The sequence below is a fragment of the Alligator sinensis genome, unplaced genomic scaffold (genome assembly GCF_000455745.1).
Source record: "Alligator sinensis unplaced genomic scaffold, ASM45574v1 scaffold982_1, whole genome shotgun sequence".
In the NCBI taxonomy this organism is placed as follows: domain Eukaryota; kingdom Metazoa; phylum Chordata; order Crocodylia; family Alligatoridae; genus Alligator; species Alligator sinensis.
In genome coordinates this window covers 1,199,523-1,219,787 of record NW_005842470.1, presented here as the reverse complement: position 1 = coordinate 1,219,787, position 20,265 = coordinate 1,199,523, and the positions used below count along the sequence as shown (strand labels likewise).

General features: G+C 41.6%; 1 protein-coding gene across 3 annotated transcripts in view; it reads left to right on the top strand.

Annotated features, from left to right (window-relative positions):
• Positions 1–20,265, top strand: part of CACHD1 (cache domain containing 1) — a 91,296-nt gene that overhangs the window by 20,390 nt on the left and 50,641 nt on the right. For all 3 annotated transcript variants that reach the window (XM_025212544.1, XM_014523293.2, XM_025212543.1), the window contains 3 exons: positions 2,998–3,104; positions 15,554–15,680; positions 19,082–19,226. In XM_025212544.1, coding sequence (XP_025068329.1) covers positions 2,998–3,104; positions 15,554–15,680; positions 19,082–19,226 — 379 coding nt within the window. The remainder of the gene's footprint in view (positions 1–2,997; positions 3,105–15,553; positions 15,681–19,081; positions 19,227–20,265) is intronic.

Genomic DNA, 20,265 nt, shown 5'->3' with positions numbered 1-20,265 from the left:
CCCCCGGGCGGAGCAAGCAGCAGCAGGACAGAGTTCCTGCTCCAAGCGCTGCCATGTCCCCCCGCTCCCCTCCCCCAGTTCTGTGTCCCCTGCCCCAGCTGGGCAGCTTGTCCCAGCCCCAGCATCAATCCCTCCCTCCCCCACGCCCCTTCCCTTCCCCCACCACAACAGATTTACCAGCTGGAGGCAGCTGTGTCCAGCATGGTGAGGAATGCTCCCTGTTTATAGCCGAATCTCCGAAGCGGTGCCGAATCTTTTCCGAATCCATTTGGAAGCTTCCTATTTGGACCTTTTAATTGGTCTCCCGATTCGATTTGGATTTGGAGTTTTGGTCACTGAATCAGTCCTAATCTCCTCCGAATCGAACTGGCTACTGAAGCTTCACACAGCCCTAGTGCTTATATAGTGCTGCAGGAAGAGGACGCTTTTGAGCTCCCTCTGCTGCTGACTACACGATCACAAAAAAAGCTTCCTAAGGTGATGGGTGGTACACAACTTGTTGCTGATGTAGGCTGGGCTATACAGAAGCTAAGACCTTTGGTGCTTTCACTTTTGGCCAGAGCCCACGTCCAGGCCTCCATTGACACTTGCAAAAGTTGGGTAACATGCAGAAGTTGACATGTATGAGTAACATGGGGTGCATCTACACATGCTATTAGCAGGCAGCAATAAACTGCAGTACATATCACACCAGAGTTTATTGCTCCTGGGCACTGTGTTTGCATGTGCACCAGGGAGCACAGCATGTTGAGCCTGGTTGGAGCAGCCCTGGCTGTTAAGGGGTCTGGTGGGGTCAGCCTATCTGACTGGGGCTGCTCTGACCCAATTCTGTGCTGCAGAGGGGCTGGCTTGGGGCATGAGTGTGTGGGGATGAGGAGGGAACCCCTGGGATGGGAACAGCACGATGTAAAACCATTTTTTAAATCAACAGTGTTGCCACAAGCAACTTTTCCAGTGTAAAAAAAAAAAATGTTATTGATAACCAAACTATTTTTTCACTATGCTTGGTGTTAAATGCCTAAATTTGAATCCAGCCCTTCTAACTGGGGCCTTACAGTGGGGCAGGGCCTGGTAGAAGAATTACATTTTCATTATGTAAAACATAGATCAGCAAGAACCAAAGTAAAATGGTTTGGTTGTTAGTAAAAAGAAAACATTTTTAGCTTGGCAACAGTGCAAAAAAAAGAGAAGTCTCAGGAAAAAGTTAACTTGGACTGGAACTGCTGTAGTTTTACAACTTTATCTTGATTCACAGGGTTATATCATATGGCACAGCTCTGCTGCCCCTGGGTTTTCCCTGTGGTATCCCTTTCATGTGTCTATGGCATTAGTTTTCTTTTCACATTATTTGGTTTTCTAACTGAGGTTGTTTGGAAATGTATTTAGTGCTTGTGTTTGGGGTAGTGACTGGGAGACCCAAGTCACTGTGCTTAACATTGTAAAGCATAGAACAAGGACAAAAACCCAGAAAATAGTGCTTGCCCAAAGCCCATATTTACTGTTTTAGTTTTTTATGACAATGCACACAAAATGCTCAGCAATTTGCTTTTCAACTCCCACTCCCTCATCCAGTTGTTTTAATCAGTTTATGTCTTACTATTCTAAGTCATGATTTAACAAAGTGAGTCTATAGATGTACTTACCTTGAAGCAGTTAAGTAGTCCCACCCCTGTTGTAGTCTCTGAGATATAAGCATATGCTTGAAGTTAAGCAGGTGCTAAAGTCCTTCACTGAATTTGGGCTGAAAGTAAAGAATTGGAATGAGATGCTGGATATTGTATAAAACATGGGAGGATTTCTTATTTTTTCCATTGACGTTAGAACAAAAATACTGGTCAATGGATTTTCAGATGTAAAGATGTTGATAATATGTGATGATGTTGAAGAGACTGTCACTGCCCTAATTTCTTCACAAGCTTGCTTTCCACCAGCTTTTGTTCAAGACAGTCTAGGAAGCTCCTCTTTTGAGACTTCCCCTCATGTTTAAAAATGTAACTGTGGTCAGTAAATGTTAGCAAGTAAGATGACACCGGTTGCTTCTTTTTTCTTACACTTGTGGATCTAATAACCAGGTTTCCTTTTATTGGATTATATTCCTGGTGCTTAGAAGTACTGCTAGTTAAGTACTGGACATAGGAAACATGTTTATGAACAAACATATATGCCATTTAAAAACCAAGATCAAAAACGTTCTATGACTTGAGTTTATAAAGATATGCAATAGTTGTAAAAGGGCTTGGTTTATATTTTGGTATCTAAAAAGAGGTTCCGTTACCATTTTAAACTTTTTAATTGATAAGAATGGAATAAAATATACTTCCGACAGATTTCATATTCTGACTGCAGTGGAAGCCTTCAGTCCTTCCTCTAAAAAGGAGATTTGCAACTGTATCTGTTCAGAGAGTCTTCCAAAGAAGCACAGAGAGAACCACATGCAAATGCAGTATTTCAAGGCAGCAAATATTCAAACTATTTAAAAGGTGTATAACAGAACAATGGGATAAAATCAGGCCAAGGAGCTGAATAGCTGGAAAAAGCTCTTCATAGTGTGGCCTACAAGTCTATAGACAATTCTCCCAGAAAGGACCTTTTTTGCATTTCAGTCTCTCAAAACTGGATTGCTGGACTGGACAGTGCCCTCCTAAATACTCTGCTGGGGAACAGTCATGCACTGGTCTGCAGATGAATTTAGCCTTTTCCAACTCTAGATTCCACAATTATTTGCATATCACAGGGAATAAAATTAAAATATAAAACACAGGAGGAGAGAGCAGGTTATAGCCCCGAGGACAGGAGTTTTATCTCACTAAGCTTTGTGCTTTGAAAATTTCCTTTCCTGTGACCTTAAAATGCAAAGAGAACTTGTTCTGTGTTTACAAAATGGCAAGTCTTCCCTAGAACCATAGACTGGAAATTCTTACTTACTTGCATGAGATATATCAATTTAATAAATAAAGTTAACTTTAGTTTTTCTAATCTTGTTATTTGTCATTTCAGGTTTGATGGGAATTTTAACACTAATGTTTCCAGAACTATTAGCTGCGATAGACTGTCTACTACTGTTAATAGCAGAGCCTTCAATCCTGGACGTGATTTAAACTCTGGTTAGTAATAGAATCATTTTTATTTGCATCTATTGTTTTTTCCATAGGTTTAGGTTAGTGTAGAATATCATAGCAACAAATTTGTATTTCTCTCTGAAACTGTCATGCAGTTCTTAATTTGAGATGTTACAATTGAAAGGTGATACCTCAAGTAATGTCCTTACTCTAAGTACTTTTTAATTATAAAAGTGTCATGACAATTTATTCCAGCATACGATGTATAATTTTGTTGTGTTTTTTGGGGGGGGGCTATCTCTTTCTCACCTTTTCCCATATTGCTTTGTCCTAGCCCTGTCTGCTCTTGCACCAGCAATGTCAGCTATTGATGGGGCCAAACTGAAATGCCTTTCTCATCATCTTAGTGGACTTCAGCTAATGCGAAGCTGCTTTTGCAATGATCTGCATTAACTCCAAAGTACAGGGACATCCTAAAATATTTCTTCTTTTTGACTTGTAATTAATTTCTATCTTGAGAGTTGACCCATTTTCTTGACACACTTTAGATATGGAAATACGCTTGCAACCTAAGGCGTGTGACTTAGCCCTGGAAAATTTAGCCTTTGGTCCATTCATGCAGCAAGGTTTTCTTTTTAGCATCTTTTTCACTCAAAATGATACAGGGATTTTAATTTTTAAAAAGGAATAAAATGTCATTAGTTTGTGAATCTTAACTGCTTCTGATTGCTCAAGATTGTAACTCATAAGAAGACTTCATATTTTGGCTATATGTTTCAGTTTAGCCCAGGTTCTGTTCATTTATTACCAATGCAGAACCAGTTGAAGTACACAATTGTAATTCTCATGGGTCCTGTTAGAGTAATTTTTTTTCATAGTCTCACCATTGAAGTAGTAGGTTCCTTTATCCCCTGCAGCTACTTAAACTTTGAACATATTCTGACAAGTATGATGAAGGAAGGCCATGTTTTGGCCTAGAACTTCTGACTGTGCATCCCTTTCAAAGGTTTCCCTTGCCACTAGATATTTCATTTCTGTGGTCATAATAAATGCTCTGAAATTTTGGACTGGTTGTAAAATGAAGCTTGTTTTTTTTCCTTCTTATCCTCTCTATGTGCATCACTACTCCTGTGATTGATAGGGATAGGGATGCCCTAACTTTGTCCACTCAAAATTTTCAGCTTGCTAGGAAAATGAAGGCTTCCCAGAAGTGTCTACACAGAGAGCAGTTGTTACCATACACAACACAAATACTGGCTCGCAGAGGCTAGGGATTCTAATCTGTGCTGCCTCACCAGAATTGGAATGGAAAGCTACTTACCTCCATGCACGTTAAAAGCTAGCAGTCGTAGGCCAAACACTTCATTTTAAGAGATACTTATTAGTACACATTACAATATGCAGGGAAGATGATATCTAGTAACAATTCTCTGAAAAAAACCTATTATTTACCATAGATTATTAAACGGAAAGAATTTTAAGTCACATACTCTTCTCTATTTATGACCATTTCACATTCAGGTAGGAGAAGAAAGGATGAGGGATACAGTATGAATGGAGAGGTGCTTCAGTAGAGTGAATGCAGACTGTTTCCACTGGACTGCTCCCAAAGAATTTATTTTGGTGGGAGTTCTTTGCTGTGCGTGAACTAGGGGGCTGTTAAAAGCGACTGAGGCAGCATGAAGAAAGCTTGAGGTAAATGTGAAAAAAGGGTATGTTGAGCAATAATCAACATGGAATTCAGGGCAAAACACAAAATACTTTTCCCAGACAAGGTTCTTTGGGTAAATGTGATATCTTTTACTAAACCAACTAAATAGTTGGAAAAGTTGTTCTTTGCAAGCTTTTGGCCACAAACACCCTTTTTCAGCATCAGGAAAGGCTGCTGGTGTTATATGTTCTCCATGATGGAATAGCAGCCAATATGCAAAATGCAGGTCTGGGGTTATCAGATGGCAGGCCGGTTATAATATGCCATAAATCCAATGTCTATATTTAGTCTGTTTTTTTTTTTGTTTTTTTTTTTTTTTTTTTTTTTTTTTTTTGGGGGGGGGGGGTGTATCCAGTAGATTTATGAAGTGAAGTTTGTAGGCTTATCTGCGAAAGGTGTTTTGTAAATTCCCTTTAAGGATCAGAACTGAGAGATCGGAGAGAGAGTGGTTGTCTTGTGAGAGCTATGCCCCCACAGGTAATAGGGGAAACCAAAGAACGACTGTGTACCAGAATGAATGCACACCGAAAATCTATCAAAGACAAAAATATCCTATCCTGGGGTTATCCTGCCTGCTATCTGATAACCCCAGACCTGCATTTTGCATATTGGCTGCTATTCCATCATGGAGAACACATAACACCAGCAGACTCCCTATGCCTGAAGAAGGGTGTTTGTGGCTGAAAGCTTGCAAAGAACAACTTTCCCAACTATTTAGTTAGTCTAATAAAAGGTATCCCATTTACCCAAAGAACCTTGTCTGAGAAAAGTCTCTTTGTGTTTTGTAGCTTTTGCTTTCAGAAGATTTAGCATAGAAATTATCTTTTGCCCCAACTAATCCTTCTGAGAACAGTGTGATTGGAATTGCTTCTAGAGAAAACTGACTGTTAAGATGTTTGATGCACACAATGCCTTTTAGACTAATGGCAGAAACTCAGACCCTGCTGTCTCTGGTATATATCTCCTTTTCAATTATTTTTGTTGCTTCTATTTTTGTTCATTTTAATAAATAGCTTGATAGATAGATGAGCATATAGGTGTGTATATATACTGAAATAAAAGAAATAGCAGCAAAAAAAAAGAATTCGAAAGGAGACATGGAGACATCTATAGCTTGCTAGTTCATATACAGTTCAAGCACTTGTGAAATTATCCCGTCCCAAGTGCCTGTGTGGTGGACTGTGGGAATTGAGTCAGCATCAGTCTAATTCCCAATGGACAAGAGCCTGAATCCCCAAAACTAACACCATTTCTATAGTTTGTTGCTTGCTAACTGGCAACCTTATTGTTAAACTCAGTAGGAAGTCCAAGAATAGATATGAATTGACTTGAATCCCTGGGCTTGATTCCTTTGAACTGAAGCTTGTTAGCTATCTGGTAGGGCATTGTGGAACAGCTTGCCCTTCCACTGGCTGAACTGTCCCTGTTTTAAGGATAGAGGACTTCAACCTGTAGTTCTCTGAATAAACAAATAATGTCGGTCTCCGGATGTCTACCCAACCCATTTCCCCAACTGAGACGCTCTTTGCCTAAGATTCAGTTCCTTCCTTAACTCTCCTCTCACACGACTTCATCTATGAAGGGCCACTCTGCCCTGCTTCTCCCCTCCCACATGCTGCTCCTGGCTGCTTGTGCTGGGAAAGTACGGGATGAGGAAAAGGATAGCTAAGATTCAGGGAGATGCAATGGATCAGTGTGATAGCAAGTGATGTCAGAACACCACATTGTCAACTCTTATCTCTTGTAGACCTCTAGTTGTGGCTAAAAGTGTTTGAGGGCACTTTGTTAGAGTCCCCCCATCTCTTGATTACTTTCTGTGATCTCCTTTTCCTGGCCCCCGCTGTGTCACCTGCAGTGATTTTAGTTCTGTGGCATCCCTTCCTTGAATGATCTACATTTTAAGGCTGAATTCTGGAATAGAAGTGCCAGGGGTGGGGGGGAGTTAAGCTAAATAGCAACAAAAGACTTATTCCAAAATAAAAGCTTCCACAGTAAGAAATATTAATTGCACTTTGAATTGATCCCTGACCTTTCATTTGAATTCATTTTCTAGGGCAGAAAACCCCTGAGATGAGTGAGGTTACTCTGGGATTCTGTTGCTTCCCTTGCCCTTGACTTCCCTTGCCACTGTTTCTAAATTCTAGGATAGTTCTGGGAACTGAAGTCCCCAAGAACTCCCAGAATTCAGGTTATGCATTTTGAGTGCAGTGGCCTGCTATAGTTGGGGCCCCAAACTTGCCATTCAGTTTAAGAAAAAATCCCCTTGGGCATTGTGTTTAGTTTAGTTTTGTTTTTTAAATCGTAGTTTCCCAATTTCAGTAGCCTGGTTTGTAGAAGCCATGAGCAAAATATAAAGTTATACCCTATTGTTTCAACCTGAACCTTGGATCTTAAAATATTAATCTTGGCCCATGCCAAATGTAGTCTAAGTAAATGGGATTAGAGTGGGAAATTTCTAGGTGTTGGAAAGGACTGGAATCCATACCACAGACTCCTGGCAAGGCCGAGAGCTATAACACAGCTGCTGCTGTAGAGAATCCAGGATATAGACAGCAGATGTAAGTGCTAGACAGGATTGCTGAGTGAGAAAAGGGAAGCAAATTTTATAAAAAATTCCAAAGTGATTCTTGGTTATTTTTAAAAACATCCCATGAATATTTTTGTTGTTGTTTTAAATTTTCACTAAAATTACAACAACGAACCTACACACCTTCATTTTGGTAGTTGGGGGGAAAAAAAAGAAAGCTGTTGGCGTGAATTTTCTTTCTCTCTACCAATGCTTAGTGTACAATTAATAAAAAGCATTGAGAATATTTTTCTTTCTTCCTTCCTTTTGACCATTGCACCTGAAAATAATAAAGGGGTCAAGCTCTAGTCTTTCAGCGACACATGATGAGTGTCTACCACACGAACTACCACCAGTAGTATATATATCCTTAAGCTGTACTCATGCACACCTAAGTGGTGATCCAGTGAAACTTCCACAACCTGCGCCTTCCCCAAGCCCTCTAATACCTTTCTGCCTTAGCCCCCAGACCAGATGAGTGGTGCGGAGTTGGTCCATGGGCTAGATCCCACGTGCAGGGTTGGTCTGTTGGCCGAATCCAGCATGGGGTCAGTCTATGGCTAAGATCTTGCTGTGAGCCAGCCAAGCCCTGCACACTTGGATCTGGTCATAGAATGTCCCCGTGCACTGGCCCAGCCATGTGCGACCATGATCTAGCACACTGGACCATGTCATCAGGCCCTAGGGGCTCCCCCTGGGTCCTGAAATTTGGAAGCAGGGGAATGGCAACTAACACTGTCACTGCTCCCCTGTTGCCAAATTTTCATAGGAAGGCTGGATGATATGCCCAGAGGTTCAACATCACTGCCGTAGCCTGTTCAGAATTGCAGTGATCTTCCTTTACAGAATTTAGAGAATGGCCCTCTTTGCAGCCATTCACATTTGCCTCCCTTATACTCTATATCAGCATAAGTGTGGAATGCCTTGCCCATTCTCTTTGCTGTGGGGGTAAGTTTAACCCAAACTGCTGACATGGGGTACTTGTAGTTTTGCCAGGATGCTGCTACGACATGCTATAATTAGAGTGCGTCAGAGCAGACTCGATTAATTGAGTCTGCTGGAGTGTGCTAATAATTAGCACAATCCAGCCGGCCTCCATGTCTTGTCTATCAGCATCCCCGCGTTTTAAAATGGCAGCGAAGGTGCCGCTCAATGAGCTTTAGTTAAAAAGCAGCCCTGCTGCATTATGAAGCATGGGGGCACTGATGCACAAGACACTGTGCCGTGCCACTTTAATCAGAGAAGCTCTCAGAGCTGCTCTAATTAAAGCCAGCCACCCCTGACCTTTGCCCCCAGAAGTCCCTCCCCTTGCCCCCAGAAATATTATTTTCAGCAAGGGGTTTTTCCATCTTGGAACCAGAAAAATACCACATTATATTCTAAAAAGCTAACATATTGAAGGCCAGCTTTAGTCCTTTTAAACATTTTTTGATGTTTAGAGCAGGATTAAGGAATTGTACCAAAAGTTCCTGCACATTTAGTGTCTATAACCTAAGTGCGAAGCTTCTACCCCATCTTGGCTGTAGATAGTAAAGTCCAGGCCATTGGTGGCATGGTTCATTTCAGTTTTGTTTTCATATTTAATAGGAGATGGAATCAGTCACTTTAGACATATGCATATAAATTATATATTAATTAATATAATATTATATTAACCTGTTTTGGCCAGGTTTACAGAGGCACTAAAAATAATGTTTCTAGAGAAAACCGTTGCTCAGTCTCCTGCCAGCTCCTGCTAGCTTGTAATCTTGGAACTGAAATACGTTTGAAAAATGCGTCCTTAAGGTAGAAGGGTGGCAAGCAAGTCACCTTGCAGTATGTCTTGTCATGTTCCTGTGCTCGTATCCCCTGTCCCAAGACTGGTTTTGCTGGAGATGCAAAAGGATACTAAAGTACAGGCAGACATTTTAGAGATTAAAAGGTTTGGGGTGAGTAAGAAAGAGTCTAAAAAGAGTATCTCTTAGAATTCACAGGAGACGACAAGAAAGTAGGAAGCCTCTGTAGGGGATTCTTTCAGCTTGAGCTGACGGAAAATAAGAGTGCACCTGAAGGAAGGGAAAAAGTAGCTTTATTTTTTCAGCTGAAGTAGTCCTTGCTTATCTGACAGCAGATTGTGTGCTGTGGTCATAGAAAAATAAGCAATGGTTATGATAAAATTGGCAGCCCCTGGGGAAGGCAGCATTGAACTAACACACTAGCTGAAGGAAATAAACTGTCAGAACTTTTTGAAAAGGAAGAACAGCAAGTGAGGACATTGAGGCTGCAAATAATATGTTTGATAATATGTTTGAGGGTTAAGAACAATCGGTTTATTAGGAACCTAAATGTTTTTGTTTTCCCAGGAGAGAAGTGATATTTAAAACAAAAACAAACCCCCAAAAAACCACTCCTTAAGAAAACAAAGAGGATAACGTCAATGCAGCAGCTAGAAACTTTTTCTAAAATGTTGTATGCTTATTTTACTTTTAATACGGGGTGGGGGGGAGCTGGGAATAAAGCTGTTCAAGTTGCTTTGTCAGCTTTAAGTGAGTGGTTAAATCGCAGATTCTGCATTGATAACTTTCAAAGAGGTTTTTAAAATGCTTTAGGCCACGTCCAGGTGAGCGGAGGTGTTTGGTTCCCGAACCTTGTGCCACAGCTACTTGTCATTGAGGAACGCCCGTGCCACATGCACTTTGGCATGCGGCAAGTTACCGGGGAGGGGATGGTAGCGGGGGAGGCTGGGGCCAGCACTGGGCTGGCCCCAGTAGCCTTACCTGGGGTCCTGGGGGCCTCCTGGGGCTGCAGCTGCAGTGATCCTGCCACACAGGCTCTGGGCAGCCCGGCTCTGCTTTTCAGCTGTGCACACTGCCCATGTATGCAGTGCTCTGGGGGGTTCCCCCCCCCCTTTTTTTTTACTTTCTATCCAGGGGTCAAAAAACAACCACAGGAAAGAAAACTGGAGCAGTGTACTCCCGGGCAGTGTGCCCTTGCAGCACGGAGAACAGATGACTGTGCGGTATGTGGCACTGCAGACGTGTTTGCGGTGCCACATACCACCCAGCCGGGCTCATCTAGACATGCCCTTAGTTTCTGTTCTGGTGAAGTTTCAGCCTTTTTATATGAACAAGAGATTAGTAGTGTCATTTGCAGAGTTCCCAATTTAATCACTCTTTTGAAATCCCTGCCCCCCCTCCCTTCCCTTCCAAATTTGTAAAATCCCAAACCTACACAGGGAAAATTCAAATTATAATCTCCAACATTTGCAGCTTCCTGCTCTGTGTATGACATGAACACCCAGATGAGCCAATAATATTTTCAAATAAACTATAATATTTTCACTTCATTGCAATACCAAAAAAAGTAAAAGACCACTTTCTCAGGTCTGCCATCAGTTATTCCACACCTGTGCCACAGGCAAACAGTAAAATGCTTGCTGGAGGTTTTGTTAACTTTCTGAGCTGCAAGCACTAAATGATACAGCTAGGCAGCTCTCTCAGGCAGCCCATATCTGGGACTGAAAAGCCTGCTGCCAGGCAGGAAAGCTGATGATAAATTGCAAATTTGAAATAATGAGGAAGAGTCAAAAAAGGAGAGTAACTTCCTACCTTTTAATATAGAGAGCAGGTACAGAACATTATGCTGGTTTGTGTGTGTGCATATCATCTCTTCATGTAACCAGGATTTTGCCAGACAGTTTCAGTACTGACAATCTTGGGTGTCTAAAAATTGTGTCAGGCTTCACAAAAAGAGACTTCTGTTTTTAAAATGATTACATTAAAATAAACCAAAAAAAAAAAAGGTGGGTTTGCGGTTGCCTTTTTGCTTTTGAGCCTTTAGAGTTCATGTTTTTAAACTTTTCTCAACAACTAAGGCCACTAGAAATTCTCTCTGTGGTTTGGGGGTGATTTTATTGCTGGGTTTGTTTTTTCTTTTTTGTTTTAATGGAAACCAAGATTCTTTCCCAATAACATGACCCAGAAACTGGAACTTAAACAAAGATGTCAAATGTCATGAAACTTGTCTTTTAGAAGTGTGGCCATGCTGTCATATTTCAGATTACTTAGGATTCCTTCTTCTCAGAAACAGCTCTCATCACAGAGGAAGTGCCTTACACAAAGGTTAAGGAAAATTGATGCCTTGCCTACACTTTCCATGCTATCAGAACATTGTCAACCGGTAATTTTTTCTTTTAAGTTATGTGGCCCATTTACCACAATGCCACTAAACTGGCATCATGTCAGGGTCTAAAAAACAATCCCCTTCTCCCCACAGTCTGTCTAATCCTTGGGCAACTTAAATGGAAGCAGCAGCATCCGCAAGTTTTGTTGATTTTCATGGCAAGTGAATTTCAGTATCGTGACCCTCTTCCCTTGACAATGTGGAGTCCCTGAGCAGTGATGATTGATTTTACATTTGGGGCAATCATCTTGAGCATCCAAGCTGAGCTCAGCTTCTGGAAGAAGCAGAGAGAAGGAAGGCCAAATTCTAGTGTAATGCAGGAGGAAAATGAATACTATGTGAAAGATAAATCACTGTTTGGAGGAGCTGGAGAATGTGGGGATGGGAAAGGGGTTGGCTCTGGACCTGGAGGCAGGAGACCTGAGTTCTATTCCCAGTTCTGCCGTCGTCCTAGTGTGGAACTGAGCATCTTGCATTACCTCTCTTTGTTTTCTCTCCAGTCCTTTTTCTGTATCATCCATTTAGACTCTAATCTCTTCAGAGCAACAGTAGTCTTTTGCTATATATCTCTATAGTGTCCAACATAATAGATCCTTGATTTTAGTTGGGGTCTCTAGGCATTACTGACATGCAGCTGATGATCATTAGTAATAATAATGATGATGATATAGTGATAAAAATTAATGGCTGCATGGCATAACTGCATGAGATGACCAGCGAAGGGGAGCCCATATAGTCTCAGCCCTGTCTGGGAAACTCAAGACAGTGCTAAGCTGTTAAGGATGGTGTACTTAAAGTAACCATGCTCCACTCAGGTATTTGAAGGATGGCGTCTGGTTGACACCTGAAATATTCCCCTGCAGTGATTCCAACCCAAATAGTGCAGTATTCTGATAATGGAGGAAAACCAGAAAATGAGCTTGAATAGTCTATTTTCAGTGTCCATCCTGAGGGAAGTGCAAAAAGTAAATTCTCCATAAATGGTAAAGATAAATCAGTTCTCTCCCCCCCCCCCCCCCCAAAAAAAAAAATTATTTCAAGTGTAATAATCAAAGGACACAGGCAGAGAAATCTGTTTCGTGTTTTCTGTATACTATATATAATGCATTTCATGTTCATAGTAGACACATGTACATTGCATATAATGCATTATATTATATTTTATATAATAGACATATTAGGCTGATATAGTTCCTTCATTTGGGCAAAATGCTAAGGGGAGGTTTGGTTTCTTTTTCAATTTATGGCAAGTGGAGCTGCCAGTTTGACCCAAGTAGAATTGAATCCTGCCGCTGCCCTGACCTCCAGGGAATCTGAGACTCTGGTGCCAGTGAGTGACTGGTCCCCCTCTCCTGTAAGTTGTTAGTGGGTTTCCTCTTCCCTCAAGAGAGTCAACAGGCCTGCAGTTGTCTGATGTCATCGGTAGAAGAAACCTAGCAATTGTGCTTCATGTCTGTCACTTCCTTCATTGTGTGTCAGTCCCTTTGTTAACAGTGGAGATGCACATACTACCTGTCAGCCAGGAAAGCTCCACATGACTAGAAAGCAAAAAAGCCAAATGTTCTGCGTCTGTCTCGGGGTTGCATTTCTTTCGAGTTCCTGGTTTTACTGTGTTCTGCTGTAGGTAGCGAGATCTTGAGAATCTAAATCTAGTGCCCTGAATTCAGTGCACTAAGTACAGATTCCTGTCCTTTCTGCCCAGTAATGTTAATTTAGTATCAATCGTTAGATACCCATGACTATATGGTTTATTTCTATAAACAGTCCTATCACGGGCTGGCTAGATTATCTGTGTTTCTCACTGAGCCAAGGCTGTTTCACTAATGGCATTTATTATACGTAAATGTGTATGTTTCATACAGGTCTCTTGATGACTTTTTCTGTAGTGTCCAGCAGCTGTTTCTTTTCCAGGATTAAATTCCAGTTCAAAGCTTAAATCTCCCTTCATAAATTGAAACTTTGTTGAAGTCCTGTCTGTCCTAATGAAGTGGTGATTGCAGGCTAGGGAATGAGTGGTCTTTATTGAAGAATTGGAGTAGTGTTGGTGATCTAGTCCCCAAAAGGCTCTAATGCTGACTCTTGGAGTGGACTTGGATGAGTCATCTACCTGCTGCATTCCTCACCTTTTTATCTGTAAAATGAGCAGCATGGCCATGTACCAGAGATCTTTGTGAGGGCTTTTAATAAAAGAGGCTAGAAAAGTGACAAGTACAATTATTATAATTAATATTATGATTTGAAGCAAAAACAAGGCCCTATATTTGAAAAATTAAATTCATAGATTCATAAATTAGGAACACAAATGTCAAAGCTCATAGTAGTGGTAAAACCACAGGCCAGGGTAGGAGGTTCTGGCACCATAGTATCTTGGGAGGGTGGTCACTGCATTGCTATTTGACAAGGTATGACTTGTTTTCCCTTGGCAACTTGCTGTCTTTGCTGGGAGGGCCAGGGCTGCAAAGCTACAAATCTGTTCCTCATAGCATTGTAATAGCTGGAAACTTGCAGTGATCCTTATGGTCAGCAGAGTACATGGGCCAGCACTAATATCCATCTCCTGCACAAAGATTTGGAAGAGGGATCTAGAAAGCTTCTTGTACCCTTTCCGGTACTTTCGTAGGTCCAGGTATGTTTAAGCTGATAATGAAAAGAACCACATTTTCCTTTATTTATATATATATTTTTTGGACCTACAAAATATAAAATAAATTATAAGAGTACATCAGGCTGTGGTATCATCAAGGACTGTCTATTAGCTACTTATTGGGACTATATGAATGTAAAGAATGCTACAGCATGTTCATGAGTGGCCACTGAGTACAATAAAGGGATCTTTTCTAAAAGAGTAGAATGCACTGCATAAGTAATAGATGTAAACTTGTATAAATAATAGACTTGAACCTCCTTCTTCACTGTTTGGGCTCACCCTCCAGCTGGTTTCCTGGAGGTATTACCCTAATATTTGGGATGTTTGAAAAGGATAACTTTAAAGCAGGTTTTGAGTGGAGAAAAAACAGAATACTTTACAACTGCATGACCTTCTCTAGGTAAAGCTGTGTTGACACAATAAATCAAAGAACAGTTTCTTAATTGTATGTGAATGTGCAGGTATTAAGGAAATGTCCATGTAGGCCAGAGGCACGGTTATAGTCTGTTATGTCAATCCATTGTATATTAGAGTCAGGAGTTCATGGCAATGAAACAATGGGCAGGAAAAACTGTTTTTCTCTACAGAAAAAATGTTGAAAGGTCACTAAGGACGTGACTAAGTTGAATGGCCTGGATTTTGTTACTTAAGTCAGGATCATATATGACGATAAGAATTTCTCAAATAACAAGAAAATTCTAATTGGGTGTCTTTTTTTCACCAAAACATCATACAGTTGAGGTTTCCCCTGCACCTCAGGACTTTGCTTTATTTCTGGTGGCTTATAGTATAGGATTTGTCACATCTACTAATTGCTAATGTATAGTCCAGCCTCTAGTACTGCATAGCTGTTAAGTTGCAAATTGTCTAAAGGGAAGATTTTTAAAAGTGCCTAAGGAGTTGAGTGGAAAAGTCTTCAGAATTTGTGCTCCAGATTACTTTGAAACTCTCCTAAAATGATGTATAATTCTGAAATAAGGACCTTGAACATTTGCTATGAGTTGGAGAATGCATAGCCAAGAACTTGAACCTTCTGTGCACATGATTTCCAGACTACTAATCCTGTCCAGGAACCTAGGAATTGCTTTGCTAGATTAGACTCAAATCTGACTCTGGACCAATATCCTGTCTCTAATGGTGGCCAGCACCAAAGGCAGCTTCAAGGAGAAGCAAGAAACCTTTCTGTAGTAGTTGTGGGGTAATTTTCCCCCATGAAAGTCAAATCCTCAGTTGAAGAAAGTATTACCGTGACACAGAAAACATTATTAACTTCCTAATATGCTTCTTTATATTCTTGCTAACATTGAATCTTATTATGGTGCAATCAAATACAGGTTTTCGAATAAGCCAGGTATACCCCATATTGCCTATTCTTTGTAATCCCATTCATTTTTCTTTTTGTTCTGTAGTTCTTGCTGACAACCTGAAATCTAACCCTGGAATTAAGTGGCAGTATTTTAGTTCAGAAGAAGGTATTTTCACTGTTTTTCCTGCACACAAGTTCCGGTGTAAAGGCAGCTATGAGCACCGCAGCAGGTATGATTTTTCTCTTTCTGTGTTTTGATAGACGGGGAACTAAAAGGATAACCCTAAAGTACTGTTCCCAATCTAGCATTTGTTTAGCTAAGTGAGGATGTTTATAAAAAGATCTTTAGGACTTCTGGTTTTTGAGGTTAATCACATTTTTGGTAGAAATTTCACTTGGAAGAATTTTAAGATAAAATGAAATCACACACAGGCATTCTCACCTAAAATACATTAATAACTAGGAAACTTTAGTAATGCTGGTTCAAGCTGATAAAACTTAATAGATGGTTGGAAACCTGAGTGGACCCAGAGGTCCAATGTTAGCTAGGGCTAATAAAACTCTGGCATGCATCAATCAATGCATCTCCAGTAAATCCAAAGAAGTGATTTTCCCGCTTTACTCAACATTGGTGTGGCCGCAGCTGGGTATTGTGTCCAGTTCTGGGCACCACACTTCAACAAGGATGTGCTAAAGCTCGAGAGGGTCTAGAGAAGGGCCACCCGTAAGATCAGGGACTTGCACGGCAAGCTATATGAGGAGAGGCTGAGGGATCTTGGACTCTAAAACCTAAGGAAAAGTATGCTTAGAGGGGACTTCATTGTGGCTTACCACTATATCAGAGGCGTACGTCAGGGGCTGAGTGAACAAGTGTTCACCATGGCCACAAACTCCTGGAAGATAGTTTCAAGCTGAACATTAGGAAAAACTTCTTTACAACTAGTGTGTCCAGACTCTGGAACAAGCTCCCCCCAGAGGTGGTGCAATCATCTACCCTAGAGGTCTTCAAGAGAAGACTGGACAGTCACCTGACTGGGGTTGTCTGACCCCACCTGTCTTTCCTGCTTATGCAGGGGGCTGGACCTGATGATCCTTCGGGGTCCCTTTCCAGCCCTATGATTCTATCATTCATACTTGGAAAAAAAATCCCCACCCATAGCAATGGGAAGTTTTTGCCTGAATGGGGACCATAATTTCCTAGGAGTATGCCTGCACAGTAGTGAAAGATCTGGCTGTAGCTCATGTAGATTTACCTAAGCTAGGATTAAACTACTCAGCTATTGTAAAACCCATCTGAGAAGCCAAGTAAATACTTAAGTGCCTAGCTTGGCTTTTGATCCAAGCTGCTGTAACACCATAGTAATTAGTACCCAAGGTAAATAGTTTAAAGCTAACTTGCATATCTTGACTTTTGCTACAGTGTAGATCTACCATTACTAATAATGTTATGTTTTAATTAATATATAGGTTGCATATATAAGTACCTATATAGGTCAACTTTTCTTGCCGGCCTTGTATAAGGAGAGGCATCACCTGCTGGTGACATCTTTTGAGAAAATCCAGTGGTCTGACTGCTTCTAGTTCTGTATTAGCTAACCCTGCTAGATGGTAAATCTCTTGGAGGACATCCTCATTCATTCAGCTGTATTTCATGTAGTCACAGGCATAGAGTTTGAAAAATGTTTTTCGGTTACCTGTCAACATTGAGCAACTTAATTTATGTAGGTGTGTTATGCCCATGTTATGCTTATCAGAGTCAGGGCTTGATTTAAACATTCTGCAGTCTTAAAAAGGTGTGTTAAAGGACTCTAATCCCCATGCTGACACTAAATCCCTTTGTGATATGCAGATCACTTAATCTCTGCCTCGGCTTCTCTGTGTATAAATTAGATTTTTTTTGTCCAGTAATTACCTCCTAGGGCATATTAGGTAGATTAATTAGTTAGTGTTTAAGTACTTTGAGGATCACATGTACTCTTTAAGTGCAAGTATTAATTCTAGTGTAAAGCTTCTGGGTGTTTTACAGTTAAGAACTGATCTTTGCAAACTGTTTGCTTTCAATTTCTTGTGTAAAATAGTCTCCATTTCTTCCACCCCTACTAAATTTTTGTGTAGGACTTTTTAATAAAATATAGGTCCAATAACTTCTGCTTAAACTATAATAGTTTTGTGTCTCAGCTAAACAGGAGCCAGGATTCTGTTGATTTTGACTTCCTTACCCAAGATCCTTCTAATTTGTTCCAGCTTCAAAACCTTGAAAGACAGCTTGTTAAATCTTTTGGGCATACCTCTCAGTATTTAACTACCTCTGAACACTGCTTCACTGGGAAGTACATTTTGATGTTGACTAATATACACATGGAAACGCGAAATGCCTTTACCAAGCTTAGACAATATTTGACAATGCAGTTTTAAAATGCATACATAAGAAAGACTTGTGGAGCATGACCTGTGTGAAATACATTCCATTACATTAATAGAAAAGCCTGTCTTGGCAGGATTCTTTGTCTCACAATGATAAACCAAACCTACTGTGCTAATGCAATTATACACAGCTTCCACGGGTTTTTACTTGTCATGTAACTAGCAAATATCCAATATTGCACTTACCTCTCCCTATAGATAAGATTCTTTGTGTTGGTTGCTCATCATGAGGCAGTGGCATCTTGTCACTCTTACTCATTGTTTTCAGGATCTTTGTTTGCTATAACAGTTATACACAATAACCCTAAACACTGCCACTAATGATGCTTCCATAACATGGGTTACTCACTGCCTACAAATGATTTCTGATGATAGCTAAAACCAAATGTTCCAAGTCAGGTTCTAAACTCAAGCAATATTATGTACAGTTAAACATTCTAGTAAGAGGTACTGGCACCCAGAGATCCCATTAGAGTCCACAAGAGTTGTGAGTGCTTAGTTTCTCTAAAGATCCAGCCTTTTTTTTTTAAATTGGGAGCCCCTCTGGTATATTCAGGTGCATAATTTTTAGCATTTGATCTAAATATTCTAGGCACTGTGTTGGCAGCATGGCTTATTCTACAATTTCTAGGATCTTCTGTGAGTGGGTTATACTATAGCAGGTGTTTAAACCATACCACTGGGAATTAACAAAATTTAAAAACTAATAAAAATTAAATCGCAAGCTGCAAATGTTCAGGAAGTGCATGTGTCAACAGTCACTGTGTGATATTATTGCAACCTTGTTCTTCCTCTGTCACTTCCTTTGCTGTCTTGCATCACATCCAAATTAAGGCACCAGTCCTCCTAACCCTTATTCAATGTGTTTAATTTTATTCAGATATCTATGCCCATTGATTTTAATGGAATTACTTCCCTGCAAGAGAAAAATGTGAGAGTAAATGCTTGCAGGATTTGAAGCGTTATTTCTAAACTCTTTGGGGAAGGGACTTGCTCACACTGTTTCTGAACCTCGTAACAGTACTACCCTTTTCAAACTTGCTATCCTATTCATAAATTCACTGTGTTAATTCTTGAGTATTTATTGAAGCCAGGCAACTACTACCCATTCACCTTCAGTCCCCTTAGATATTCTCAGTTTTAAACTGCTGTGCAAATTATAAGAGGAGTGATCATTATGGTGCCTAATAGGTGTTTGCCATTTCAGGCCTGTCTATGTCTCTACGGTCAGACCCCAGTCTAAGCACATAGTTGTCATTGTGGACCATGGGGCCTCAGTCACAGAGACACAGCTTCAGATTGCCAAGGATGCTGCGCAAGTGATTCTGAGTTCTATAGATGAACACGATAAGGTAAAATTACTCTTAAGTGATGAGTTTTTGTTTCTTTCTATGTTTTAACCAACTTCAGTTTTGTGCTTACCTTCTCATTTTTGCATTTGTCTAAAATAAACATATTTCTGAATTACTCATATGTAGGGATCCTGGTTTTCCCCGACAAGAAATCGTAAATTCGCTGATAAAAACTCCAAAATCTGGAAGTTAAAATGAAAGGCCCCCTACAGCCCTCCCAACCCTGCTTGTACCCCTCACTCCCCCTCTCTCAGTCCCTGCTCCCCCAGCCCTGCCAGAGAGGCCCCCAGCTACCAGGGCTATAGGGCCAGAGACCTGGGTCCACATCCCTTTGCCCCTGGCAGGAGGCAGTGGCTGCTGCAGTGGAGTGGAGCCCAGCTCCCTGCCCTGCTGCCTGCCTGCTATGGGCTTGGGTGGGGGGGCTACTTCCTGCTGCTGTGTGTACTCCTGAGGGGTTCGGGGGACCCATGATCCTCGTATCTGTTTGTGGAGCTTGGGCTCCCACCCTGCTGCCCTCCCCCATGGCCTCTGCAGCCCAGCAGGGGCCACACAAGAAAGCTGTTTGCTGCTGCGAGCTCTGTGCTGGCCTGGCGATGCGTCCCCTGCCTGCATGGCACCAGTGAGATTCGCAACTTCACACTGCCGCCCCTACTGGTGCCATGCATGCAGGGGACATGTCACCAGGGCAGTGCAAAGCTCACAGCAGCAAGCAGCTTTCCTATGTGGCCCCACTCTGCCCTGCAGTGCTGGGTCCTGCCCGCCAAGCTGTGGAGGCCCCAGGGCAGTGCCACAGGGCACGAGCCTGAGCCTGCACCAGGCAGCCCGCCTCTGGGGGGCACAGGTCCTCCCTGTCCCCTAGGAGTGCACGGAGTGGCAGGGAGCTGGCCCCATCCCACTCCCCGCTGGGGTCCTGTGGCCACACATTGTGGCCCTGGGCCCCAAGCTCCATACACTGCCAGGCTGGGCAGCCCCAGCCCTGCCCTGCCCAGCTCCCTCCCTCCCCTTCCTATGGGGGCCTCAGTCCTGCCCCCCCCCCCCC